Below are 23,437 nucleotides of genomic sequence, written 5' to 3' on the forward strand. Positions count from 1 at the left end.
AGCTTACTGCAACACATTAAAATGAATGTACTCAAAATAAAAACTAGCAGAGGAGAAAAAGAGCACATTATCTTTTGCTATTGTCTCCTTAATTTCCTTGGGCTTGCCTCCTAATTTTCTTTAGATCCTAGCAGCTTTCTTGTAGATAGGATGAAATAGTAATCTTTCATTAGAGTCTCATGGAAAAGAAAGTATATGCCAAAGTGAACATTTTGAGAAAGACTCTTAAAATTCTGGTTATGCTTTGAGTTTAATCATGCAGTTACTCAGTTTTACTCATTATTTTTGTAGGAATCAGATATTTGGACAATGAGTTTTAACAAATGAACTGAAATTTACTTGAAAGCCAGTTACAAATGGCAGAGTAATAATACTATGAAGTGTCTAGATTAGAGATCTGGGTTAAATCTGATCTCTTTTAAACATCTTCATTGATCATAGGGAAAAGTGTAGAGGGAAGAACTGCACTTGTTTAAGTATCAGTAGATTCCCCTTTGGAATGGAGACCTGGGTCATTAAAATAGTAATCATTATAAGCTTCATAAAGGTTGATGTATGTTGCCTATTTTTACGGAATTATAGATATGTGATATTTATTGTGTGCCTTGGTTCTTATCTATATATAGGATCTCAAAAATTCAAATCTTAATTAAGATGTTTCCCTATCCCAAGGCCCTTAGTTTTTCCATTTTTTGGGTTGTTAGCATACTTTAGTAGATTATCTTTTTGAAATTGTTTTTGTTTCTATCAAACTTAATGGACTTGGATTTACTTACTGTGATGTAACTTGAATATTATGCCTTTCCTCTTTTCCCATAACCAATACCTAAATATAATTGTAAACGCTAGACATCCCTTAATCACATTTAGTATCATTACTACAGATAAAGTTTGTCACTTAAACTCTTGAAATTTCACCTGTCTTTTCTTTGAACTTGTGAACTGATTTCTTGCTTTTCTCTCTTTTAATCTTTTCTCCATGGATTCAAAGGAAAAGGTATAGTAATTTGGTTTGCATGAGTGACTCTTTTGACCTTTTTTAATGTTGAAAGAGAATGCTGTCAATTAGTGCCCTCTTATGAAAAGCTTATCGAAGAAAACCAGCTAATTGAAAGATGGGGTAAAGCAGGGAATTGTTAAAAATGATACATTTATGCATACTTTCAGTGTTTTAATTGAAAACATATAAATATTCATGTTCCCCTTAATCTTTTGATATAATCCAAAGCCTTTACTTTGAGTTTGTATCTGCCAGTTAGAGGTCTGGGGCATCTTTTTTGGCATTAACTACATCGATAATGGGTAATGTAAAATTTATACTTTTAATTTTTAAAAATAGACATAAAACCTTAAGCACCTGTGAATTAATCAAGGAGTGCAAAATACTAGATTTTCACAAAATTTTCTTTGGTCTTCCACAGTTGTCTTGTCCAACCCTTATTTCATGAATTTTTTTCAAAGCACTTGATCTTTACCAAGTTTTTCTAAAGCATTCATTTAGTTTTCATAGAAACAACAGCCCTTTCTTTTTCACTCTATTTCATCAGTTCATGTATTGTTAATTAGGTTTTTAAAGTACAACGATATTACAGTGGCATGAACAGGTTTGGGAATGAACACAAACTGATTCTTTGTAAGCATCAGCATTCTGGAAAATAGCCAGTTAGCCATGGGGATTCAATGTGTCCTGGGCTTCAGGCAGTAAACTTTACACAGGGAATGAGAACTTTCATTCTGTGTGTTGGTTATATGGAAATGAGGTAGAAGAGTTTTTGTTATTTTATGACCATACAAAAATATTTCTTAATATCTCTGCTTCTCCTTTGGTCTTAGAGGGTATTGTGTATGCTCAAAGTGTAAGAAAAGAGCAATATTGAAGAATGGTGACTATTAGCAATAAAAGTAGAGCTCTACACACAGAATTAAATTTGACTCCTTCTAGGATCTAGGTATTTCCTACTTTGATGGTCTTTAAGAACTAGTTAAAACAAATTAGGATGAAGAAATAGAAGATTGGGTTAATTTTGGTATATGGTAAGAGAAAAATTCTTGAAATATGGTCAAATTCAGATTTTATAGCTATTATAGACTCTCTGTCTTATTTGTGATTTTTGATTGCTATTCAGAACATTACTCTTAAGCCCAGAATATGCTGAAGAGATCTATCCTAAGCAAAGTGTACTTTGAAAAATACACTAGTAAAAGAAATAGGTATAATCCATTGCTTGTCAAATAGATGTGCTTTTGTGAGATCTGGCTTTTGACTTAATTAATTGGTGAGCTATTTATTGTTGTTAATCTCTTGCATTTGTACCATTTTGTAGTTTTCAAATTTTTATAGGCATTTTCTTACTTAAGCGGTATGTCAATTCTGTGAAGTTTATAGGAAAAATGATGGTCTCATTTCTTAGTATTTCTTGCCCAGATTCATTTGCTTTATAAGGACCCACTCCAATTTAAAAAACAACAACACTAAGTTGACAATGTCAACCAAATGTGATATGTGTGACTTTGTAAATGTACTACTGTACTACTAATTTAATCCCTTTTTCCCAACAATAGACAAAGGAAACTTCAGTGAGTAGGGGGAGAATATAATTTTTCCTTTTAAATTAATGAGATCAAGAGCCCCCCTCTGAGGAGGAGAATGTGGAGAGAGCTCTGATTTTCACCTTTCTTGCTTCTGTCCATGTTCTTTTGTCCTGTCCATATAACTGTGGAACTTAAGTGTTTGGAAGACATTTTATTTTTATTTTCATTGAGTACCTTTCCCCAGAATTGTCCCGAATTATCTGGAATACAGAATGTTTAGTTACTCTAGCAAAGAAACCTCTCCAGTAAGACTCTGCTTTATTTTTTCTATAGAAATCTACCTTTTCTGAATTTATTCTATATTGCATAATAGCAAGTTTGTTAATATGGCATCATGAAAATAGAATGTATAAAGACAGCAATAAGAATTGATAAATATCTTTTGGAGTTAAAATAGATTATACACTGTGCATCACCTCGTAGCCATGCTATAAAGGGATATTATGAAAATAGTAAATACATTGTAAAACTCAAGAAAAAAGCTGAGAGTATTTTCATTAACACTGTCTTGTGAGATGTAAATTTAATACGTGTTTCAGGAATGACCAGCGTTGATAGTTTGGTTCCTTGTCTTAGCTAATTTTTAGTATATGGGACCCACAGTCAGGAAAGCAGAGTCATGTTTGTTTTTAATCTAGAAGTTAGATATGTATTTTTCCTTTTCTCTTTCCTTTTCTTAATGGTACCCTTATTCTCTATTTTGTCATAATCTTTAATTCTCTTATTCTTACTTTTCCTGAGTGATAAGAATACTTAGTCTAAAGTATGAACTTTGTTCAATCGGAAAGCAGTAGTGATTGTCTCTCTAAGTAACAGCTCAGAACTGTGTAAAGTTTGGATCTCAAAGCAGGAATTACAAAAGATCACAGCAGGGCACCGTTCAGACATTATTCTGTCCCTGGAAGGCAGGCAGCCCAGACTTGAGCCTTCTTTGTGCGGCTGGTATGGAACTCCTGCCATTGTCCTGTTTCAGTCCATCCACTGCCTACACGCATGCCCCTCAGTAGTGCTATGTATGCTTGTAGAACACTGTTGCCCAACCATTGTATCTTGACAGTTTGCAAAATAAGGTACGTACATGGATAATCCGCTAACGGCATAAGGCATCCCTGACAAAATAAGGATCATGGGAAACACCATTTTTTGCAGGCAGTTTCAGTAAAGCAAAATAAAATGTGATATCATATTTAGAGTCAGAAAAATAGAACAAAGGAAATTTTAATAATTTGAATTAAACGGGGGGAAGGAGGAAAAAGTGTGTAAATAAGAAAAAAGGAAAAAATCTGTAATAATAATGCTAGATATGAACAAAGATAATTGCTTTTTAAATACATCAGACCTTGTGTATTTATGAATTTTACTGCTGTATGACTGTTCATCTTGGAAGCTAAAATGTAAAATGATTTCAGTGAGTGTCGAGTATTTTCTGTGTGCCAGATACCATACAGCTATCACTTGTGTCAGAATTCCTTGGGGAGGTGGAGATTACTATTTGAGGATTTACATAATATTATTCCCTAGACCTGAGAATGAATGTTTTTAGGCTCTTGCTGATAACTAGGTTTACTCTTAGAGAAGGAAGATTTGCAAATGCGGAAGCTATTCAGATGATTGTCAGCTGGCTCTGAGTGTAAGCTACCATGCTAGGGGACCTTAGAGATGTCTTAGGTAATAGTGGAAGAAAGACATATTTATCTCCAAAAAGTAGTATGTAGATAGTGTTAACAAAACAAAATTCAGCTGAGTAAATTTTAAAGATCTTATTGGCTTTATTCAATGATTTCATGCCTCAGGCAGCATCCCATCTAGCAGATAGGAAGGAGTTCGGAGAAGCTATGCAGAATGAAAAACTTTTATAGGCAAAAGGGAATGGGACAAGAAAGTTAACACTAGCTGAAAGCTGACATTCCCTTTAGGGGATGACGGGTCATCAGGCAGGTTACCTAACTAATTGTCTACTGACCAGGCAACTCCTGATTGACTGGTTTAAGGTTCCATTCCTGGGAGAGGCCAAAACCGTAATGAAGTTAAGTATCAAGTCTCAGTTTGGTGATATGGGACTTAGCGGAAGTGACTCCATTTTGGATCTGTTGTCCTGTTTTTAACAATAGGTAAGGGAGGCGCAAACAATTACCGGTCAGTTTAGAGAACTCCAGATTGGTGCACTATGGTGGGTTTATTTATTTTTCCCCCTAAACAGTTAAATTTTGGAGGCATGCCTTCTTATAAATTTTTTATTTCATTGTTTTCAAGTGGATCCGATAATGAATGCTATACAAAATAAGCATTGCTTAGGGGAAGCCCTAGAGGAATTTCTTTTAATTATTAGATAATAAAGTTTAATAAATAATTGAGTGCCTCCTGGAGAAATCAAAGGTGATTAAAACAAGATCCTTGCCCTTAAATAATTTAATCTAGGAGAGAGTTGAATTATTTGCTTTTTGCATATCAAGTGTTGATGCTTGAAATAATTTTCTTAAGTAGTTTAAATGTTTAATTGTATTTGTTCTGTTAATTTGCCTAGTAAACATTTTCGTCATGAATAATATAAATGTAAATTTCAATCAAATTCTAAATTAATACATTTTGATTTTGGAAGTTTTAAAGGTACTTTAAAAGATGGTATTTCCTGTAACTTTGTATCCTAAAGATAGCAAGAAATACAGTACCAGAATGAGAGAGATAAAAGATGGTTTATTCAAGGAGATACAGATTTCTTATGGATTTTTTTCACTTATCATTAGAAAATTTTATATTATGCTTCCTTGTACCTATTGTTTTTTTTTCTGCATTGTAATTCAGTGCCCAGCCTCTAGTAGGTGCTTAATACATATATTTTAAAATGAATGTGACTTCATCATTGATTCTTCTGATTCCTGCTACCTCCCAAGTTTTTGAAAAAAAAGTCTATATATTTACTCCTTCCTTTTCTTTCACTTGATTCGACAAACTACTTTCTTTAGATCAGAATCAAGCTCTGCGACTCTGCCTGGGTAGCACTAGTGTTGGAGGCCAGTATGGAGCCATCTCCGCCCTCAGTATTAACACCGACTGCTCAAGACTTCTCTGTGGCTTTGCTAAAGGACAGGTAAATGGGGACTTTATTTTATCCATAAGATAATATTAAAATCAATTTTAGAAAAACTGGTATCTCTAGATCTATTATCTTGAAGACCAAAATGCGTGTTATAAAGTGACATGTCTTTAGAGATAACCTGAGATTGTTCAGTCTGACTTTTGTTCAAATTTTTAAATAATTGTTATTGATTGAGCCAGAGTATGACATTTAAAAAAAAATTGAGGTATAATTCATATACAACATTATATTAGTTTCAGGTGTGCAACATAGTGATTTAATATTTGTATATACTGCGAAATAGCACCACAATAAGTCTATTTACCACCTGTCACCATACAAAATTGCATAATATTTTTTCTTGTGATGAGAAATTTTAAGATTGACTCTCTTAGCAACTTTCAAACATGCAATACAGTATGATTGACTTGAGTCATCATCTGTACATTACATCCCCAGGACTTCTATATTTTATAACTGGAAATTTGCACCTTTTGACCACCTTCACCCATTTCACCCAACCCTCAAGCCCCCTCCCCTCTGACAACCACCAATCTCTTCTCTGTATCTATGAGTTTTGTTTTGTTTGTTCATTTGTTTTGTTTTTTAGATTGTACACATAAGTGAAATCATATGGTATTGGTCTGATTTGCTTAGCATAAATACCCTCAAGTATCATCCATGTTACAAATGGCAAAATTTTCTTTTTCTTTTTTTTTTTATGGTTTAGTAGTAGTAGTCCATTGTGTGTATGTGTGATATATGTGTATATATATATATATATATATATATATATATATATATATATATATATACATACATACATATCTATATCTATCTATCATCTCACATCTTCTTTATCCATTCATCCACTGAAGGACACTTAGGTTTTTTCCATATTTTAGCTATTATAAATAATACTATAATGAACATGGGGGTGCAGATATCTTTTTGAGTTAGTGTTTTCATTTTCTTGGAATAAATTCCCAGAAGTGGAATTGCTGAATCACATAGTAGTTCTATTTTTAATTTTTTGAGAAACCTCCATAATATTCATATTTTTACCATAGTGGCTGCACCAATTTACATTCCCACCAACAGTGCACGAGGGTTCTGTTTCTCCACATCCTTGCCAACATTTGTTATTACTTGTCTTTTGATCATAGCCATTCTATAATAACGTGTGTGAGGGGCTATCTTCATTGTGGTTTTGATTTGCATTTCCCTGATGATTAGTGACATTGAGCATCTTTTCATTTGCCTGTTGGCCATTTGTATGTTTTCTTTGGAAAAATAGCTATTCAGATCTCCCGCTTATTTTTTAATCTTATTTTTATTTTATTTTTCTTACTGTTGAGTAGTATGAGTTCTTCATATATTTTGGATATTAACCCATTCTCAGATATAGGATTTGCAAATATTTTGTCCTATTCAGTATGTTGCCTTTTCATTTTGTTGATGTAATCCCACTTTTTTATTTTTGCTTTTGGAGTCAGATTCAAAAATGTATTGCCAAAACCCAAGTCAGGGAGCTTACTGCCTATGTTTTCTTCCAGGAGACTTACGGTTTCAATTTTTTGTTCAAGTCTAATCCATTTTGAGTTAACTTTTTTGTATGGTGTAAGATACTGGTCCAGTTTCATTCTTTTTGCCTGTGGCTGTCCAGTTTTCCCAACACAATTTATTGAAGAGCCTGTCCTTTCTCCATTGTATATTCTTGGCTCCTGTGTCATAAATTAATTGACCATATATCTGTGGGCCTATTTCTGGCCTCTCTGTTTTGTTCCATTGATTTATGTGTCAGTTTTTATGCCAGTACCATAAGTTTTGATTACTGTAGCTTTGTAATATAGTTTGAAATCGGGGCGTATGATACTTTCAACTTTGTTCTTTTTTCTCAAGATTGTTTTGGCTGTTCGGGTCTTTTATGGTTCCATGCAAATCTTAGGATTGTTTGTTCTATTTCCTTGAGAAATGCCATTGGAATGTTGATAGGAATTACACTGAATCTGTAGACTGCTTTCGGTAATATGGACATTTTAACAATATTAATTCTTCTAATCTGTAAGCTCAGAATATCTTTCCATTTATTTGCATTGTCTTCAATGTCTTTCATCAGTGTCTTATAGTTTTTAATGTACAGGTCTTTTCAGCTCCTTGGTTAAATTTAATCCTAAGTGTTTTATTTTTGCAATTGTAAATAGGATTGCTTTCTTAATTTTTCTTCCTTAATAGTTCATTGTTAGTGTATAGAAACACAACAAATTTTTATATATTGATTTTGTACCCTGCAACTTTACTGAATTTGTTTATTCTACTAGTTTTTTGTGGAATGTTTAGTGTTTTCTGTATATATAAATATATTGTCCACGAATAATGACAGTTTTACTTCTCCCTTTCCAATTTGGATGCCTTTTATTTTTTTGCCTAATTGCTCTGGCTAGGACTTCCAATACTACGTTGAATAAAAGTGGCAAGAGTGGTTATGCTTGTCTTGTTCCTGATCTTAGAGGAAAAGCTTTCAGCTTTTCACTGTTGAGTATGAAGTTAGTCATATATAGCCTTTATTCTGTTGAGGTATGCTGCCTCTCTACCCACTTTATTGAGAGTCTTTATCATAAATGGATGTTGAATTTTGTTAAATGCTTTTCTGTGTTTATTGAGATGATCATATGATTTTTGTTCTTTATTTTTTAAATGTATTGGATCATGTTGATCCTTGGATCCCTGGAATGGATCCTACTTGTGTGACCCTTTTAATGTTTTGTTCAATTGGTCTGTTTAACATTTTGTAGAGGATTTTTGCATCTATGTTCATCAGTGACATTGGCCTGTAATTTTCTGGGGTTTTTTTTGGTGTTCTTGTCTGCTTTTGGTATCAGGATAATGCTGGCCTCATAAAATGAGTTTGGAAATGTTACCTCCTCTTCAGTTTTATCAAAGAGTTCAAAAAGGATAGGTATTAAATCTTCTTTAAATGTTTGGTAGAATTCACCAGTGAGGCCGTCTTATCCTGGAATTTTGTTTGTTGTGAAGTTTTTGACTATTGATTCAATCTCCCTACTAGTATTGGTCTATTCAGATTTTCTATTTCTTCATGATTTAGTCTTGGAAGATTATATGTTTCTAGGAATTCATCCAGTTTTCCTCGGTGGTCCAATTTGTTGGTATTTAATTATTCATAGTAATTCAAGGATCTCTTATTATCCTTTGTATTTCTGTGGTATCAGTTGTAACTTCATTCATTTCTGATTTTTTTTATCTGAACCCTCTCTCTTTTTTTCTAGCTAAACACTGGTCAATTTTGTTTATCTTTTCAAAGAAGTAGCTCTTAGTTTCATTATCTTTTCTGTTGTCTTTTTAGTCTCTATTTTACTTATTTCTGCTTGATCTTTATTATTTCCTTCCTCCTACTAACTTGGGGCTTTGTCTTTTCCTCTTTTCCAGTTCCTTTCGATGTAAAGTTACATTGTTTATTTGAGATTTTTGTTTTGTTTCTTGAGATAGGCATGTATTGCTGTGAAATTCCTTCTTAGAATAGCTTTTGTTGCATCCCTTAGATTTTGGTATGTTGTACCATTTTCATTTGTTACAAGGTATTTTTTCCATTTCTCCTTTGATTTCTTCATTGACCAGTTGGTTATTCATTAACATGTTGTTCATTCTTCACATATTTACGATTTTTTTCAGTTTTTTGCTTTCTAGTTTTACACCATTGTGGTAGGAATAGATGCTTGATATGACTTCAGTCTTCTTATATTTATTGACAACTGTTTTGTGACCTAACACATGATTTATCCTGGAGAATGTTCCATGTGTATTGGGGTGAATGTGTATTCTGCTTTTTATAGACTGTTTTTTGTGTATCTATTAAGTATATCTGTTCTAATGTGTCATTTAAGGGCCATTTAAGGCCCTGAATAGCCAAAAAATAAGTTTCCTTATTTTTTCTGTCTCATGATCTATCCATTGATGTAAGTGGGCTATTAAAGTCCCCTACTATTATATTGCTGTCAATTTCTCCCTTTAGGTCTGTTAAAATTTATTTTTATATACAGAGGGTGCTAAAGAAATGTATGCACATTTTAATTAAGGAAAAAACTATTAAAATGGTAATACTCACTATATACTGATAACAAAAGATGAATACAAGTCACGTTTGACGTCTGCAATTGCAAGAAGTGCTCAAAAAGGTTACCATCAGCGTCCAGACACTTCTGATTATGGCGAACTACTGCTTGAGCAGCGCTGACCAAAGTGTCCACTTGTATACATGTTTTTGGCACCCCTGGCATTTAGGTGCTCCTATGTTGGGTTCATAAATATTTACAAATGTTTATTTTGTTGGATTGAACCCTTTATCATTACGTAATACCCATCTTTGTCTTTTATTACAGACTGTTTTGTCTGATAAAAGTGTAGTTACCCCAGCTTTCTTTTGGTTTTCATTTGCATGAAACATCTTTTTCTATTCCCTTCACTTTCATTCTGTGTGTGTCCTGATAGCTGAAGTGAGTCTCTTGTATTCAACATATAGATGGGTTTTAATCCATTCAGCTACTTGTATATCTTTTGTTTGGAGAATTTATTCCACTTTCATTTAAAGTAATTATTGATAGCTGTGTACTTATTATCATTTTGTTGATTGTTTTCCTGGCTGTTTTGTTGTTCTTTTTGTTCCTTCTTTTCTTGCTTGTTTTCCTTGTGGTTTGATGACTTTACTGTTATGCTTAGATTGCTTTCTCATTATATTTTGTGTGTCTACTGTAGCTTTTTGCTTTGTGTTTACTGTGATGTTCACAGATAATATATATATTGTAGTCAATCTTGCCCTAGTTCTTGGTTGCCTCTTGAACCTTTGTGATTGTCTGCACAGTCTGATTTATTCTTATTAGGGGCCAGTTTTTGAGGGTTTGCCAAGATCTGTCAGTGTTACAAAGGGAGGGATCTCAGTTAGCACCCAGTTTCAGGCTGATTGGAAACCAGACCCTCCAGCAGTAGCTTTAAAGAATGCAAATATATACAGTCCTTTGGGACAGCAATTGTAAACCCTGCAGGCCTCCAGACCAGGCAATCTGGAGATGTCCCCTTGGGCGTTTTTCTCATCTTGTGCATTATACATCACTAGTTAGTTTGGTAGTAAGGCTTTCCTATAATTTTTATCAGCGCTAAAGAAGTGGACTCATTAAAGAAATTTATTTTACCTATCAGTATAAAAACATTTCAAATCTAAAGAGAAAAGCAGATTGGGCAGGATGAGGGGTAGATGAAGATGGAATGAAAGCCCCATGCTTTAATGGACCTGCAGCCTTTAGTTATGTTTTAACTTTATAGTTCTTTGCCTGCAATGTTTATAGACCAGCAATAGGTTTTTTCAGCCAGAAGGTAGGATACTTAAGCCCAAAAAAGAGCAATAAATTTGTTTTCTAAAGCATTTAGTTGTCTTATAGATCACTATGTGGGATTTGGCCAGTGGAAAACTTCTAAGATCAATAACAGATGCTCATCCTCCAGGAACAGCAATATTGCATATTAAGGTAACATCTTTGTTTTCTTTTTCTACTAATTTTTATTATGTCTACGTATCCATTTTTAAGTAAATTTTGTTCTAAACAGAATCATTGAAAATGAATTGTCTTTTATTTGACGAGCCCAACAAAACATTTTCCTAAGTGAACAATAGAGATGGAGTAGCACGGTAACATTCAGCTGCAAGTTGTATTGAAGTCTGATAGATACAGCAGCAAAAAAGAGTAAATTGACATGATCCTAGATGAGAGGTTGATAGCAAAGATAGGCATGAAACTCATGTGAAGATTTTAAAGTGTTTTTTTTTTTTTTTAACCTTTTGTTTAGTCTACCAAGATTTTATTGCTGAGATTGTGTGCTTGGTCATACTTTCCTGGGAGTTACCTGAGGTTCAAGGCACCAATGTGAAAGAACCAAGGTTTGCATTATGTTTAGAAATGAATCTGTTGGTTTATTTTCTTTCAGGCCTCTAGAGGAAAGACATTAAGATTTGAGTCTTGGCTTTCTCCTTACAGGCCTGAAAAAAATAAACCAACTTAGATTTTATTTATAAATACAATGTGAACCTTGGTTTTTGTATGCTGTTAAGCTCATGTTCAGAAGCATAAAAGGTAAAGGACTATAACTAGGGAAGTCTAAAATTAGATTTTCTAGATTTTAATCATGTACACATTTGGTTGCTTAGCGGTGCAGGCCCCTCTTACCCATACATATGCTTTTTAAAGTCTGCAAGCATCTGGAGTTTGTGTGTCTGTATCTAGGTTAGTTACATAAAAGTCTTTTGACAAAGCAGCATTGAAGCGTTTAGCAACAATGAAAACAACCAAGACAAGTAAAACTAGAGAGAATTTCTTCTTTTTCTGAACATCATGGCAGTTTATCTTGACCTCTTTTCATATGATATGTGCCAACTTCTAATATAATTAGTTGTGTTTATGTTTTATCTCCTTTAATAGATTAAGATCTTTGAAACCAGAATCTGTTTCTTATTTATTTTTGTGTGTTATGCATAGTAGCTGCTCAATAATAACGAGTTGGTGGTGTTTATGAAAGGCCAGTCCATTTGCAGGAAAAGCATCATCTTTGGGAGAAACAATAGGAAATAGAAGCGAAAAGGCAGAGAGAAAAGAGAAGAGCGCCGTGGAGGTTAAAAGCGTGGTAGTAATATCATTGTGTTGCTTGGGAATGGTGATCCAGGGGGTGTGTCCAGACACTGTGACCCTGGAGAAAGGCGCAGCAAGAAGGATACGGGATTGACTACTTCTGAGGTCTTGGATTGACAGCAGCCCCTTGCACTTCAGTCCTCCTCCTCGTTCTCCAAGCTTAACCCTACCGCCCATCGGTAACAGTTTGGGCTTGCATTCTTCATATATACATTTACACATACGTATATACATACATATTTAAAAATTATATAAATATACTACTGTCCTAATATTTAAGTACATTGTAAAGCATATACATAAGAAGTAGAAAATTAATAAATAAAAATATGAGTCCTGTTATTTTTCCTGCACTCTGAGATGTATGCCTTCCACTTTGGCAACTGCTTAGTGGGGCTTTGAGAGCAAAGGTGTGGGACTTCTGTACTGTGCCTGTGTGTGGGGCTGAGGAAGAATCATTTTACAGAAGCCTCCTATACCTCAGTTACCCCTGATGAAGAGCACAAAGCCAGGCCATTTAGGATGGTTCACCAACCGTTGGGGTTAGGGAGACGAGTCACTGTCAGTGATACAAGTTAAGTTACTCAGTTTCGTGTCTTTCAATATCCACATTGACTATACCTCATAAGCCCTTAGGACAATCTGTCATTGTGAACATTATTATTTTGAGTTTTCCAGAGGGGTACATAATAATAACTGAAGTATATTCAGTTGAAAAAGATCAAGGAGGCAGCACATTTTAGGAAGAATTACATAAAAAGTTAAACTATTTTAAGTATAGTGGATTAACTTTTCAGTTATTCAGAAAACATATTCGGGCAAGTTTATTCCTCCAAGATACCACATATCTTTTATTGTGTCTTTATTTTTGAAAACTAGGCAACTGCAAATATATCCAAAGTATTCTATTCACTTTAATAGCAAATTAGAAAAAGTTAATGTAAGAACCCAAGTAGAGAACTTTAGGGCTCTTATGAGTCATAGTTTGTATTTTTCTTTTATCCTGGTGGTTTTGCTTTCTTAAAGCCCCAGTTTTTTAAAGCTAATTGAGCCACTTTTGTTCTGAATATGGGTAGGTTTGTGTGTTTAGAGTGATGAGTTAAATCTAGCTGAAATGATTTCAAATTAAATGTGTTTGTTTTAGATTTTAAAAAATTTATAATTTTTTTCCTTACTTTCAACATTTGACTGGTTGTTTGAAAATCTACAAGAAGATAAATTCTTTCTCTGTTTAGTTTACAGATGATCCAACTCTTGCAATTTGTAACGACAGCGGAGGCTCTGTTTTTGAATTGACATTTAAGTAAGAGACTAATGGACATTTGTTGACAAATGAAAAGACTAGCTCTGGTTAATGACTTGAAGTTGAGCATGAAGAGGTCTGGAAAATCTATGTGATTGAAAATAGGTTATGGTTCTGTATTACAATTACCTGGGGAGGCTTATAGCACATACATAGTTCCAGGCCTGGTCCCCCATAATTCTATCGAAGTAGGTCAGAGTCGGGATTCTAAACTCCTACTTCTCAGGGGATTCATATGCGCTGTCAGGCTTGGGAACCATTCTGGAGTATTTCACTAATTTTGGTTTATGCCCCAGGCCCAGTTGATTATAAAACTCTAATGGCCAGGTGTAGAAAGGTTTTTATTGCCTTGGAATTGCCTCACGTACTCTCTAACTAAGAGCAAAAACTGTCTTGATACTTGGAAGAACACTTATAAAGCTGAGTTAGAAAAAAAAGTAGAACATAAAATTCAATGTGTATGATGTTTCCATAAGTTCTTTAAAGTAAGGGCTATGTTTGTTTCTTGTATTTCTTATGCCTTCTAACAGTGCTGAGCCCAGAGTAATTGCTTTAAAAAGACTATTTATTCAGCTAGTGTTTATTGAGCATGTCCTATGAGTAGGCATTGTTTTAGGACCAGAGTTACGTCTGTAAACCAGACAAGGTTGCTATTCTGCTAGAACTTACATTCTTGTTGGGGTGGGAATCGGGAGAGACAATAAACCAACACACAAATGAAATAATTTCAATAGTTATGAGTACTGTGAAGAAAACAAGATAGATCAGTGTGCTGGAGTGCACTTAAGGATAATTTGGGGAGACCCCTCTCAGAAAGTGACATTTGAGGAACAAGCTGAATGGTAACGTGACTAACAAATACAAAGATCTGGAAGGAATGTTCCAGGCGGAGGGACATTCGAGCACAAAGGCTTTGAGGCGGGCACAGACGTGGCCTGCTGGGGCAACGGAAGGAAGGCAGGTGTGGCTGGAGGGAGACTTTTTCAGGAACAACAGCAGTGGGAGAAGGGGGGCAAGGGCCAGAGGCAGATCATATAGGGCCATTTAAAACATGGTGAGACATGTGGATTTTAGTTTATGTACAGTGGCACACCATTGCAGTGTTTTTAGAAGAATAATAAATCTGACCTATCCATTAAAAAGGTCATGCTGATGTCATGTGGATTTGGATTGCTGTGGGGCAAGAGGAGTTAGGAGGCTATTGTGGGTAAGCTATTGGGTCATTACGAATTGATTCTGAATTCTTTTGTTCCTTTTCAGGAGAGTGATGGGAGTGAGAACCTGTGAGTCTAGATGCCTGTTCAGTGGTTCCAAGGGTGAAGTGTGCTGTATTGAGCCTCTGCATTCTAAGCCTGACTTGAAAGAGCATCCCATCACACAGTTTTCCTTACTGGCCATGGCTTCTCTAACCAAGGTAGGTGCGTGTAGGAGATGAAACGCAGAAGGTTTAGAGGCTTTGAATACCAAAACATTTGAAATGACAGAGTATTCAAAATATTTTTTTGTCCTAAAGATACTGGTCATTGGATTGAAACCATCCTTGAAAGTGTGGATGACTTTTCCCTATGGACGGGTGAGTAAGCCTCTCCATTTTATTGGCAAAAAGACCATGTCAGGAGGTTGGGAAAAAGGACTTGTAAGTGGTGAATTCTGTGTGATTGTCAGAAAACTAGGCAGCATGAAGTCTGTGCTCCAAAGATCATTGTCTGGACTTGATGTGACCAAAGCAGCATCCGATGGTGACGAGAGCAGTGTCCGTACTTGTCCACCTTTATTGCTCTAAGTTTTTCTCTTATAAACAGCTTCTGCTGAGATGCTGAACACCCCACCATAATATCCAGCATTAATTGCTACTGGTATTTAGTTTGGGGGTACCGCTGGTATTTGGTTCCTGCCTCTGGTATTTTACTTTGAGGTCGATACTTCCTTGAATGTATTTATGCACAGCCCAGTGTCCCCTTTCTTTCCTGCTTGGCCGTTTTCATAGAGTTGTGGTCTTCCAGTGTATATATGGGGAGAAGTATTGATGGGATGGGATGGAGAATGATGGTACAGAACTAAGGCTAGTTCAGACAGCAGCCCCTATACGGGGAGAGATCACTCTTCTCTTTGCTTGTTGGTACTCTGTGTACCTCTGGGCCCCAGGGGAAGCCCGGCAAAGCTGACTTAGATTGCCATTAATGTTTCTTAGGTTAGCTTCATTGGCTAATTGAAGTTTATCATGATGGTATGTGATTGCATCTTTTTATATGTTTTTATTGGTACTTTTTCCAACATTTCGTTATGAACATTTTCAAACAAATAGAGAGGTTGAAAGACTTTTACATTAAACATCTCTATACCTAACAATAACACTTAAATTCTACCATTAACATTTCACTGTACTTTCTTTATTATATATCTGTCCATCTCTCTATCCACCCATCATATTGTGTTTTTTTGTGTGTGTATATTTCCAAGTAAATTGCAGAAATCAGTGCTGTTTCCCCTAAATATTTACCATTCATATGATTAGCAAGAGTTCAATAGTTATTTAAGATTTTCCTTTGGTGTAAAATTTACATACAATGAAGTGCACAGATCTTGAATGTACACTTGCTGAACTTTGACAGATGTATATACTTTTGTGACCCAAACCTCTCCCCAGATATAGAACATTACCATTCACTCAGAAAGTTCGCTCGTGACACTGGCCAGTCGGTCCCTGCTGCTTAGGCTATTTTAAGGAGAAACTGGAAGTTTTGTCAAGTAATACTAGTCAGATGCTATTTTTAATCAGAGTTGTTTCTTTGTCCTTCTGTTTGTTAACTGTAATGACTGTAATTTTTAATTTTGGGGGGGGCCTTCTCCTCCCTTAGATGGATCCTTCCAGTGTGCCATTGCTGGCCTGGCACTTTGTGGCCGCGCATAATTACGTGAACCCCATGCTTGCCTTCTGCAGAGGAGATGTTGTTCATTTCCTTTTGGTAAGTCATAGTATGATGCTAGACCTGTTATAAAGGCCTTTATCATAAGATTATCTTTTTCTCATTCACCAGTAATTTAATACTGTGTCAAAGAAATATGCTATCATGATTCTTTGGTGAGAGAGTGACCTATTTAATTTTTATTTAAGGCTTTAATGGTTAACGTGGAAAACAACTGATCACCCTCCGCTCCATGCCCTTTCATGGTGTATTTCTCAGTTCCATCTCCTTTGGCTAACAAATAATGAATGGTGTATGTGTATGTTTAAATATATGAATGTACATATGTCTGTGTTAATGGCTTACCTATCTGCCTAATGTTGGCATTGATCACTCATGAAATATTTTCAACATATGAAAGATATGGAACAATTCGGTGCTGTCTTATTTTCACTCTCCAAATGAGGAAACTGAGAAAGAATACGTGATTTGCTCTTGCTCACATAGCTGTAATAGTGGAACTTAAGCCCATGGCTCTAGATCTCATGCTGCTTTTGCCAGATCTCCCTTTCTTACATGGGAAGCAACTTAGGGAAGTGAAAATGGGAGTACACGAAGGGCCCACATCAAGTGGTGTCGGTTGTTTGTTAAGGTTATCTGGTAAGGTCAGGACTGCAGGTGATGAGACTAGAAGAGGAATTGGGACTTAAAGGGAAAAGAAGACATCTGGAATACTGCTATGGGGAGTGTAAAACAAAACTCACTGAATTGGAGGTCCTGAATTTCTGGGAGGTCAGGTGTACGTTGTGCTGTCTCTCTTCTTCAGTGCTCTGTCACTTTGGAGCAGAGGTGGAGAAAGCAAATTATAAGGATGATTGAAGGTTATAGAGTGTATGTGTACACATATATAAATCAAATATTGACGTTTGAGGTTCTTTGGGGAAATGTTTTGTTGTTCGAACTATTATACAACAATTTTTTGTTGTATAATAGTATTATACACCAGAAAAGTCTAATTTTTGTCATTGTAACAGTTATTTTTTTTTTTCTTTTGATGAACTTTTTCACACCATGTCACCAATCCCATTTTATGCTTTAACTCTACCTAACTGTAGTCATGGATGTGATGGAGGTAGGTTGTTCTGAATTATGACAGAGTTAATATTACATTACAGCATTTGCTAATACTGACAACAAGACCGCTGAACAGATATATACCTTGGATTTTGATACAAATCATGGTGTGATACTCTCCGTCATTTGTGTAGTAGTTTCTTTCATTATCGGTATTTTTGGCTTATCCATACTGTGAATGCAAATCATTTTCTAGGTGGAGTATAATTACGTATCTAAAAAAGGCTCTCAAATACTAGCTGATATTTAGGTTGTTTTTATTTCATCATCAGGTTAAGAGAGATGAATCTGGAGCAATACATGTTACTAAGCAAAAGCATCTTCACCTGTACTATGACCTCATCAACTTTACAGTGAGTATTATTCAGAATATGTATCCCCATTTATTTCACTTCATTGTTTTGAGTCCATGGTGTATTAAAGCTACCAGGATTTCTGCCATGAACCGTGACCTTTAGGATTATGTAAAATACGGAGAAAAGTGAAGTCATGCGTATATTGAATACAGTCTGAGTTTGGTGCGATGCCACATTATTTTTGTTGTCTTTTAGCCTTGTGTCCTGCTGAGCAGGATTGGCAAAAGTTTTCTTTAATGTCCTAATTAGCTCAAAGGGGTGTTCAGAAGAATTTAGATGGGTTTTTTCAGGGCCATTGCCCAGCTTTACTTATAAACACATTTTTATCCTTTTGAGTTTGTCCTGATTGGTTCAGGCATTTATGTAACCTGTTTTTTCTTGTGGCTAAAAACTTTGTAGAGTTCTCTTTCTACCGTGCATCTCAGTCCTGAGTGACGTTTTGATTAAAAAAAAGTATCATTTGTTTTTGTGTCAATTTTTTCATTTTCAAATAGTGTGTTAATTCTGCAGTAGTATAATTATAATATCTTTGGGTTTCTATCATTAGTGCTTTTAGCATTAATCAATAGCTGGTATCCAGTGAAGCATTCTGTATGTGCATAAATATAGACAACCCTAAATATAACAGTGCCTCATTTTTCCAATAAAAAGTCTAAAAAAAGTTTTTACCCCCAATTTAATAATACACAAATTTTTAGGAATATAGATGAAATAGATCTTTTCTTTATAATATATGATTTAAAATTTAGTTGCACATTGCCTTTTAATCTCACATACAGACTATTGATTTAGAAATAATGCTTTTTCTTACGCACATTTCACAAAATAATTTTGTTCCACCTCTTCTCATGCATATAAGATACCAATACCTTTGTCATCACTAGAACCCTTCGTTGAATCACCAAACACAGTTTTCTAGAATTCATCATCATCATTTCTGCTTTAAGATGTTTGAGATACAGCACTTTTAAAATTGGCCTGTGATTCTTTACCCGGAAAAATTTTCCCCAACCACAAGGGGCCTTCCTCCTAACAATACCACAGTCAGTATTTTCATTTGTCCTGTGGCTTATCCATGATGTAACCACTAACTGCCTTGCTCTGTAAATTACCTTTAAAAGGCATGTTTACAATAATGTCAATACTTGTAATTGTGAGGGATTAATCTCAGGAATGACTGCTAAACTCTTAACATTCTCTGTCATTCGCTCACTGTTTGAATCAGGTGTTCTTTGAAAACATTCAAAAATTATTAGTGACTGAGGTTGTATAAGGCTAATAAATAATGTGTCTTTCTTAAATGGTATTTTGTTTTCTAAAGTAAAGTAATCAAGAGAGTACCTTATAGGAGCTCTTTGTAAAAAACTTAAGTACCAAATTCTGTTTTCTGAGAGAGAATCTTTTTTGGAAAAAAAGCCCCAGAAAAACAAAACCCCTTATAATAGCCACTGTATAGTGATAGAGTATATCTTTAGCATATGTCAAAAGAAAATAGAATCATTTTCAACTTGGTTGTCATTGATATGGTATTATGCAAATAACCTCTGACAACATGCACTATCATATAAATAAACCAACATGAATACCAGAGCGATAAAGTGCAGGGGAAACATTTTGTTCCATCTAATTTAGAATTCTAATTGAGCAGTTTTTAAAACGTTATTTCTTGGAAGGGATTGAGATTCAAAAAAATATATTTTGAAAATAAATCTCAAATATAACCTAAGAAATTTATCAAAATGGCACCCTTCACAAGATTTTTAAAATTGTTATTACTTTCAAAATCATAATAGTACTTATTAAACAAAATTCAGAAGATAGGAATAGAGCAAGGAACTCTCCTAATAATTTTTAGGAAGGATTTGAAGGAAATACATATTTTAAATAGCTTCCATTTTAAAATATGTATTACTTAAATGCTAGCAATCCTCCTTTGACCATCTAAGTTTATGCGATTTAATTTGTTCTTTTGTTTTATTAATGTCAGTAAAAAACAGAAATGCAAAGTTTGTCACTTGGCTTAAGTCATTTGTGCCAATGAACCTTTTAAAAAATTTTATAAAAGCCAGTAAATCCTGTAATATATGAGGTTGGTGCAAAAGTAATTGCGGTTTGTGCAATTGTTTTTAACCTTTTAAACCGCAATTGTAAAGATCTTAGTTAACCTTCTTTTAGACTATGAGAATGTCATTTTAGCACTGTCAACCTCAATCCTATGTTATGCATCTATTGTTCTCCGGGCTGTTTACTGAGTACTTCCTGCTGTGATTGTGTCGTCATCAAATTATTGAATGGATAAAGTCCTCAGTGTAATTTAATTGAGCAGCCAGTCTTCTTGTTCTGAATGATGGCATGGGATGGGCCTCATTATTGTTTTGTTGTGTGCTTGAATTGCAGTGGATAAACTCACGCACAGTTGTACTCTTGGACAGTGTAGAGAAGTTGCATGTGATAGATCGGCAAACTCAAGAGGAACTGGAAACAGTGGAGATCTCGGAAGTCCAGTTGGTCTACAATAGCAGTCATTTCAAATCACTAGCCACCGGAGGAAATGTTAGCCAGGCACTGGTAAGCATAACCCATTAACTTAGTGTTGATTTGATGAACTTGGTATTTTGTTGTTGCTTTGTTTTAGAAATAGAAACTCTGAAGCATTATCTTTATTTCTTGAGGTGTTTCTTTAAAAGCCATGAGGTTGAAGTGGATGTGGGTGTATTTGTCAGTATTCAGGAATGTGAACTGAAATAATAATAATTCCTGTTACTTTCTATCCAGAAATATGACTAATTTAATACCAAAGAGTTTTAACTTTTATACTAAAATAATGAAATTGAAAATGTATGAGAAAAAATTGTGAAAGCAAAATATTTTACAAAGTCTAATACAGTGGCAATAAGTCTGATAGATTTAAGGGATAAATGACTAGAGACAGGTAGCCTATAAGGCTTTGGACATATTTGGGTGTTTGGTAGAGGCTTGAACAGGTATGGTGGCTGTGGGCACTGATGACTTTGCGAGAAAGAAAAGATTCTTTAGGAATAGCAGAAAGGTGAAATGTCGGAGCCTGGAGAAAAGGAAGACATAAAAGTTTTGATCTTTGTATCAAGTTTACTCTATTTTAAGCAATGACGATAATGGCCTTTAGCAATGGACACAAATAGTTTACAGTTAAATTACTTTGAATTGTCATCTCATGTTTCCTAAACTAGTAATCTTTAAGCAGGAAATTTAGACTATTGTGAGGATTCCCTGGGTAATTTCTTGAAAAAAAAAGTAATGATGGTCATATTTAATGTGTCTGCTACATGATATGTAGACATTGCTCAAATCTCCCTGAGATATTAGAACTTCAGAGCATAGAATATATATGAAAGAGTCTTCCAGCCTCAGAATTTAGAAACCAGGAAATCCAGAGTAAGAAATGGTAAAGCAATAGAATTCACAAAAGTAAGAATAATTACTGTCTCACACTTAGATATTTTGTTGTGTCTGAATGACTATTAAAAATAGTGTTAGACTTTAAACTTGCACTTTTGGTTTAGATAGAATAATGGGAATTGGATTTACTCTACTGTCTGGGGAAAAAAAAGTCAGAAAAAGAAACAGTGGTTTTTAAATTACTGGATACTATGTAATGAAGGCTAGTGATCCCTGACAACATGGAAAACAAATGACGTGAGCCCTATGATTATAGCATTAGCCTTGAGAGAGTTTCCAGGCTATGGCGCAGGGAGAGAGAACCCACTTAGAGCGTGGAGGACTCCATGAGTTGAGACAGAACTGAGACTATGGGAAGACAAAGGTGGGCTGAGCGGACAGAGTACTGGAAAGGAGGGCACGATACAAAGGATCCCCCTTGGGTATTCAGCAGACTGCTACTACCCAAGGCCAGGGAAAGAAATATTTGAAAGGTGTAGAAGGAACTATATCCAGTGCTCCCACTGGCTTGTTTACACCAGCCAGGCGGAAAACTTCATGATTCATAGGGCATTGGGTAGAGTTCTCAGAGGCTCTTGCCTCAGTAGTGGGGAATAATTAGGATTAGAGTAAACACTGCTCTGAGCCCCACTGACAAATCTTGAAAACAAGACCGGAAAGGATCCAACCGCTTCCAACTAACTTAACTCCTCCCAAAACAAAGCACAAGAATGTTAATAGGAATACAGAAATTTCCACGACCCCACAAGGTAAAATTCACAATGTCTGCCATCCAATCAGAGATTACTAGGCATTGCAAAGAGGAAAAACACAATTTATAATGAGGAGAAAAATCAATCAAAACTGACTTAAACCTGAAACAGATGTTAGAATTAGTAGATAAGGACATAACAGTTATTTTAATTATAGTCCATATGTCCGAAATGTTAGTTAAAAAGATGGAAGATAGTTAAAAATATGCAAATCTAACTAAAAACTACAATGCTTGAGATGAAAAATACACTGGTATTAACAACAGACAGTAGATATTGTAGGAAAAACATTAGTGAACTTGAAGATGCAGGTTTCCCTTGCTATCCGAAAGTAGAGTGTTCCTTTGAAACCATTGTAAAGCTGAAATGGCAAAAGTGAAGAAGGAATTACCATTAATTTATATGGAAAAATTTTTGAGTGTTCCCAGATCCAAAAAAAACCCTACCAAATCGTACCAAATATGCTTAACTACGTACAGTTTTATGCTAAGTGTAACACCCTTACCAAATTCTCTTAGGCTTTTCTGATACCTTAGGACACATCTTGCTAATAGATGCACAAAATAAATCAAGATAAACCACAGATGCTCATAGACATAGGTCAAAGCTATGGCGGCTTGATGCTGAGATGCTGAGGTGTTTCCCAGGGAAGTAACTTGGAAGGACCACTCTCGGTACTGGGGTGTGCACCGCCTCTATTATAGCTCGCTACAAAACAAATGTTGAACACTATTTTTACTTTTTACCTTTTTTTTTTTAACAGCAAAATCCTTTATGTATTCTTTTTGGTAGTGAAAATGGGTACTAATGTAGGTCTTTCGTAAAAATGATGTAGTGTGTCATGAACTTTGAAAAAGTAAGGGATACCTGTGTAGCAGTAGAATCTAAAATAAAATACAGAGAAAACATAATTAAAAAAATAGTGTTAGTGACCTGTAGACAGCATTAAATAGCCTAATATATGTGTAGCTGGAATTTCTGAAGGAGAAGAGAGAAAAAATTAGGAGAAATAATGGTCAAAAACTTTCCAAAACTATAAACAGACACATTCAAGAAGCTCAATGAACCCAAGGACAAATAAAATAAAGAAAACCATATAGACTGATCAAAGTGAGTGGTAAAGAGAAAAATATTAAAGCAGCCAGAGAAGAAGACACATTAAATGCAGAGGAGCAACAATAAGTATGA

At 34.9% G+C, this 23,437-nt stretch overlaps 1 protein-coding gene across 4 annotated transcripts in view; it reads left to right on the plus strand.

Moving 5' to 3' along the window:
* VPS8 (VPS8 subunit of CORVET complex) overlaps nucleotides 1–23,437 on the plus strand; it is a 242,373-nt gene that overhangs the window by 33,095 nt on the left and 185,841 nt on the right. For all 4 annotated transcript variants that reach the window (XM_019735832.2, XM_074328957.1, XM_074328952.1 and 1 more), the window contains 8 exons: nucleotides 5,556–5,680; nucleotides 11,119–11,205; nucleotides 13,596–13,663; nucleotides 14,924–15,077; nucleotides 15,177–15,236; nucleotides 16,522–16,629; nucleotides 17,976–18,056; nucleotides 20,457–20,627. In XM_019735832.2, coding sequence (XP_019591391.2) covers nucleotides 5,556–5,680; nucleotides 11,119–11,205; nucleotides 13,596–13,663; nucleotides 14,924–15,077; nucleotides 15,177–15,236; nucleotides 16,522–16,629; nucleotides 17,976–18,056; nucleotides 20,457–20,627 — 854 coding nt within the window. The remainder of the gene's footprint in view (nucleotides 1–5,555; nucleotides 5,681–11,118; nucleotides 11,206–13,595; nucleotides 13,664–14,923; nucleotides 15,078–15,176; nucleotides 15,237–16,521; nucleotides 16,630–17,975; nucleotides 18,057–20,456; nucleotides 20,628–23,437) is intronic.

This window comes from Rhinolophus sinicus, linkage group LG01, assembly GCF_036562045.2.
Source record: "Rhinolophus sinicus isolate RSC01 linkage group LG01, ASM3656204v1, whole genome shotgun sequence".
Taxonomy (NCBI): Eukaryota; Metazoa; Chordata; class Mammalia; order Chiroptera; family Rhinolophidae; genus Rhinolophus; species Rhinolophus sinicus.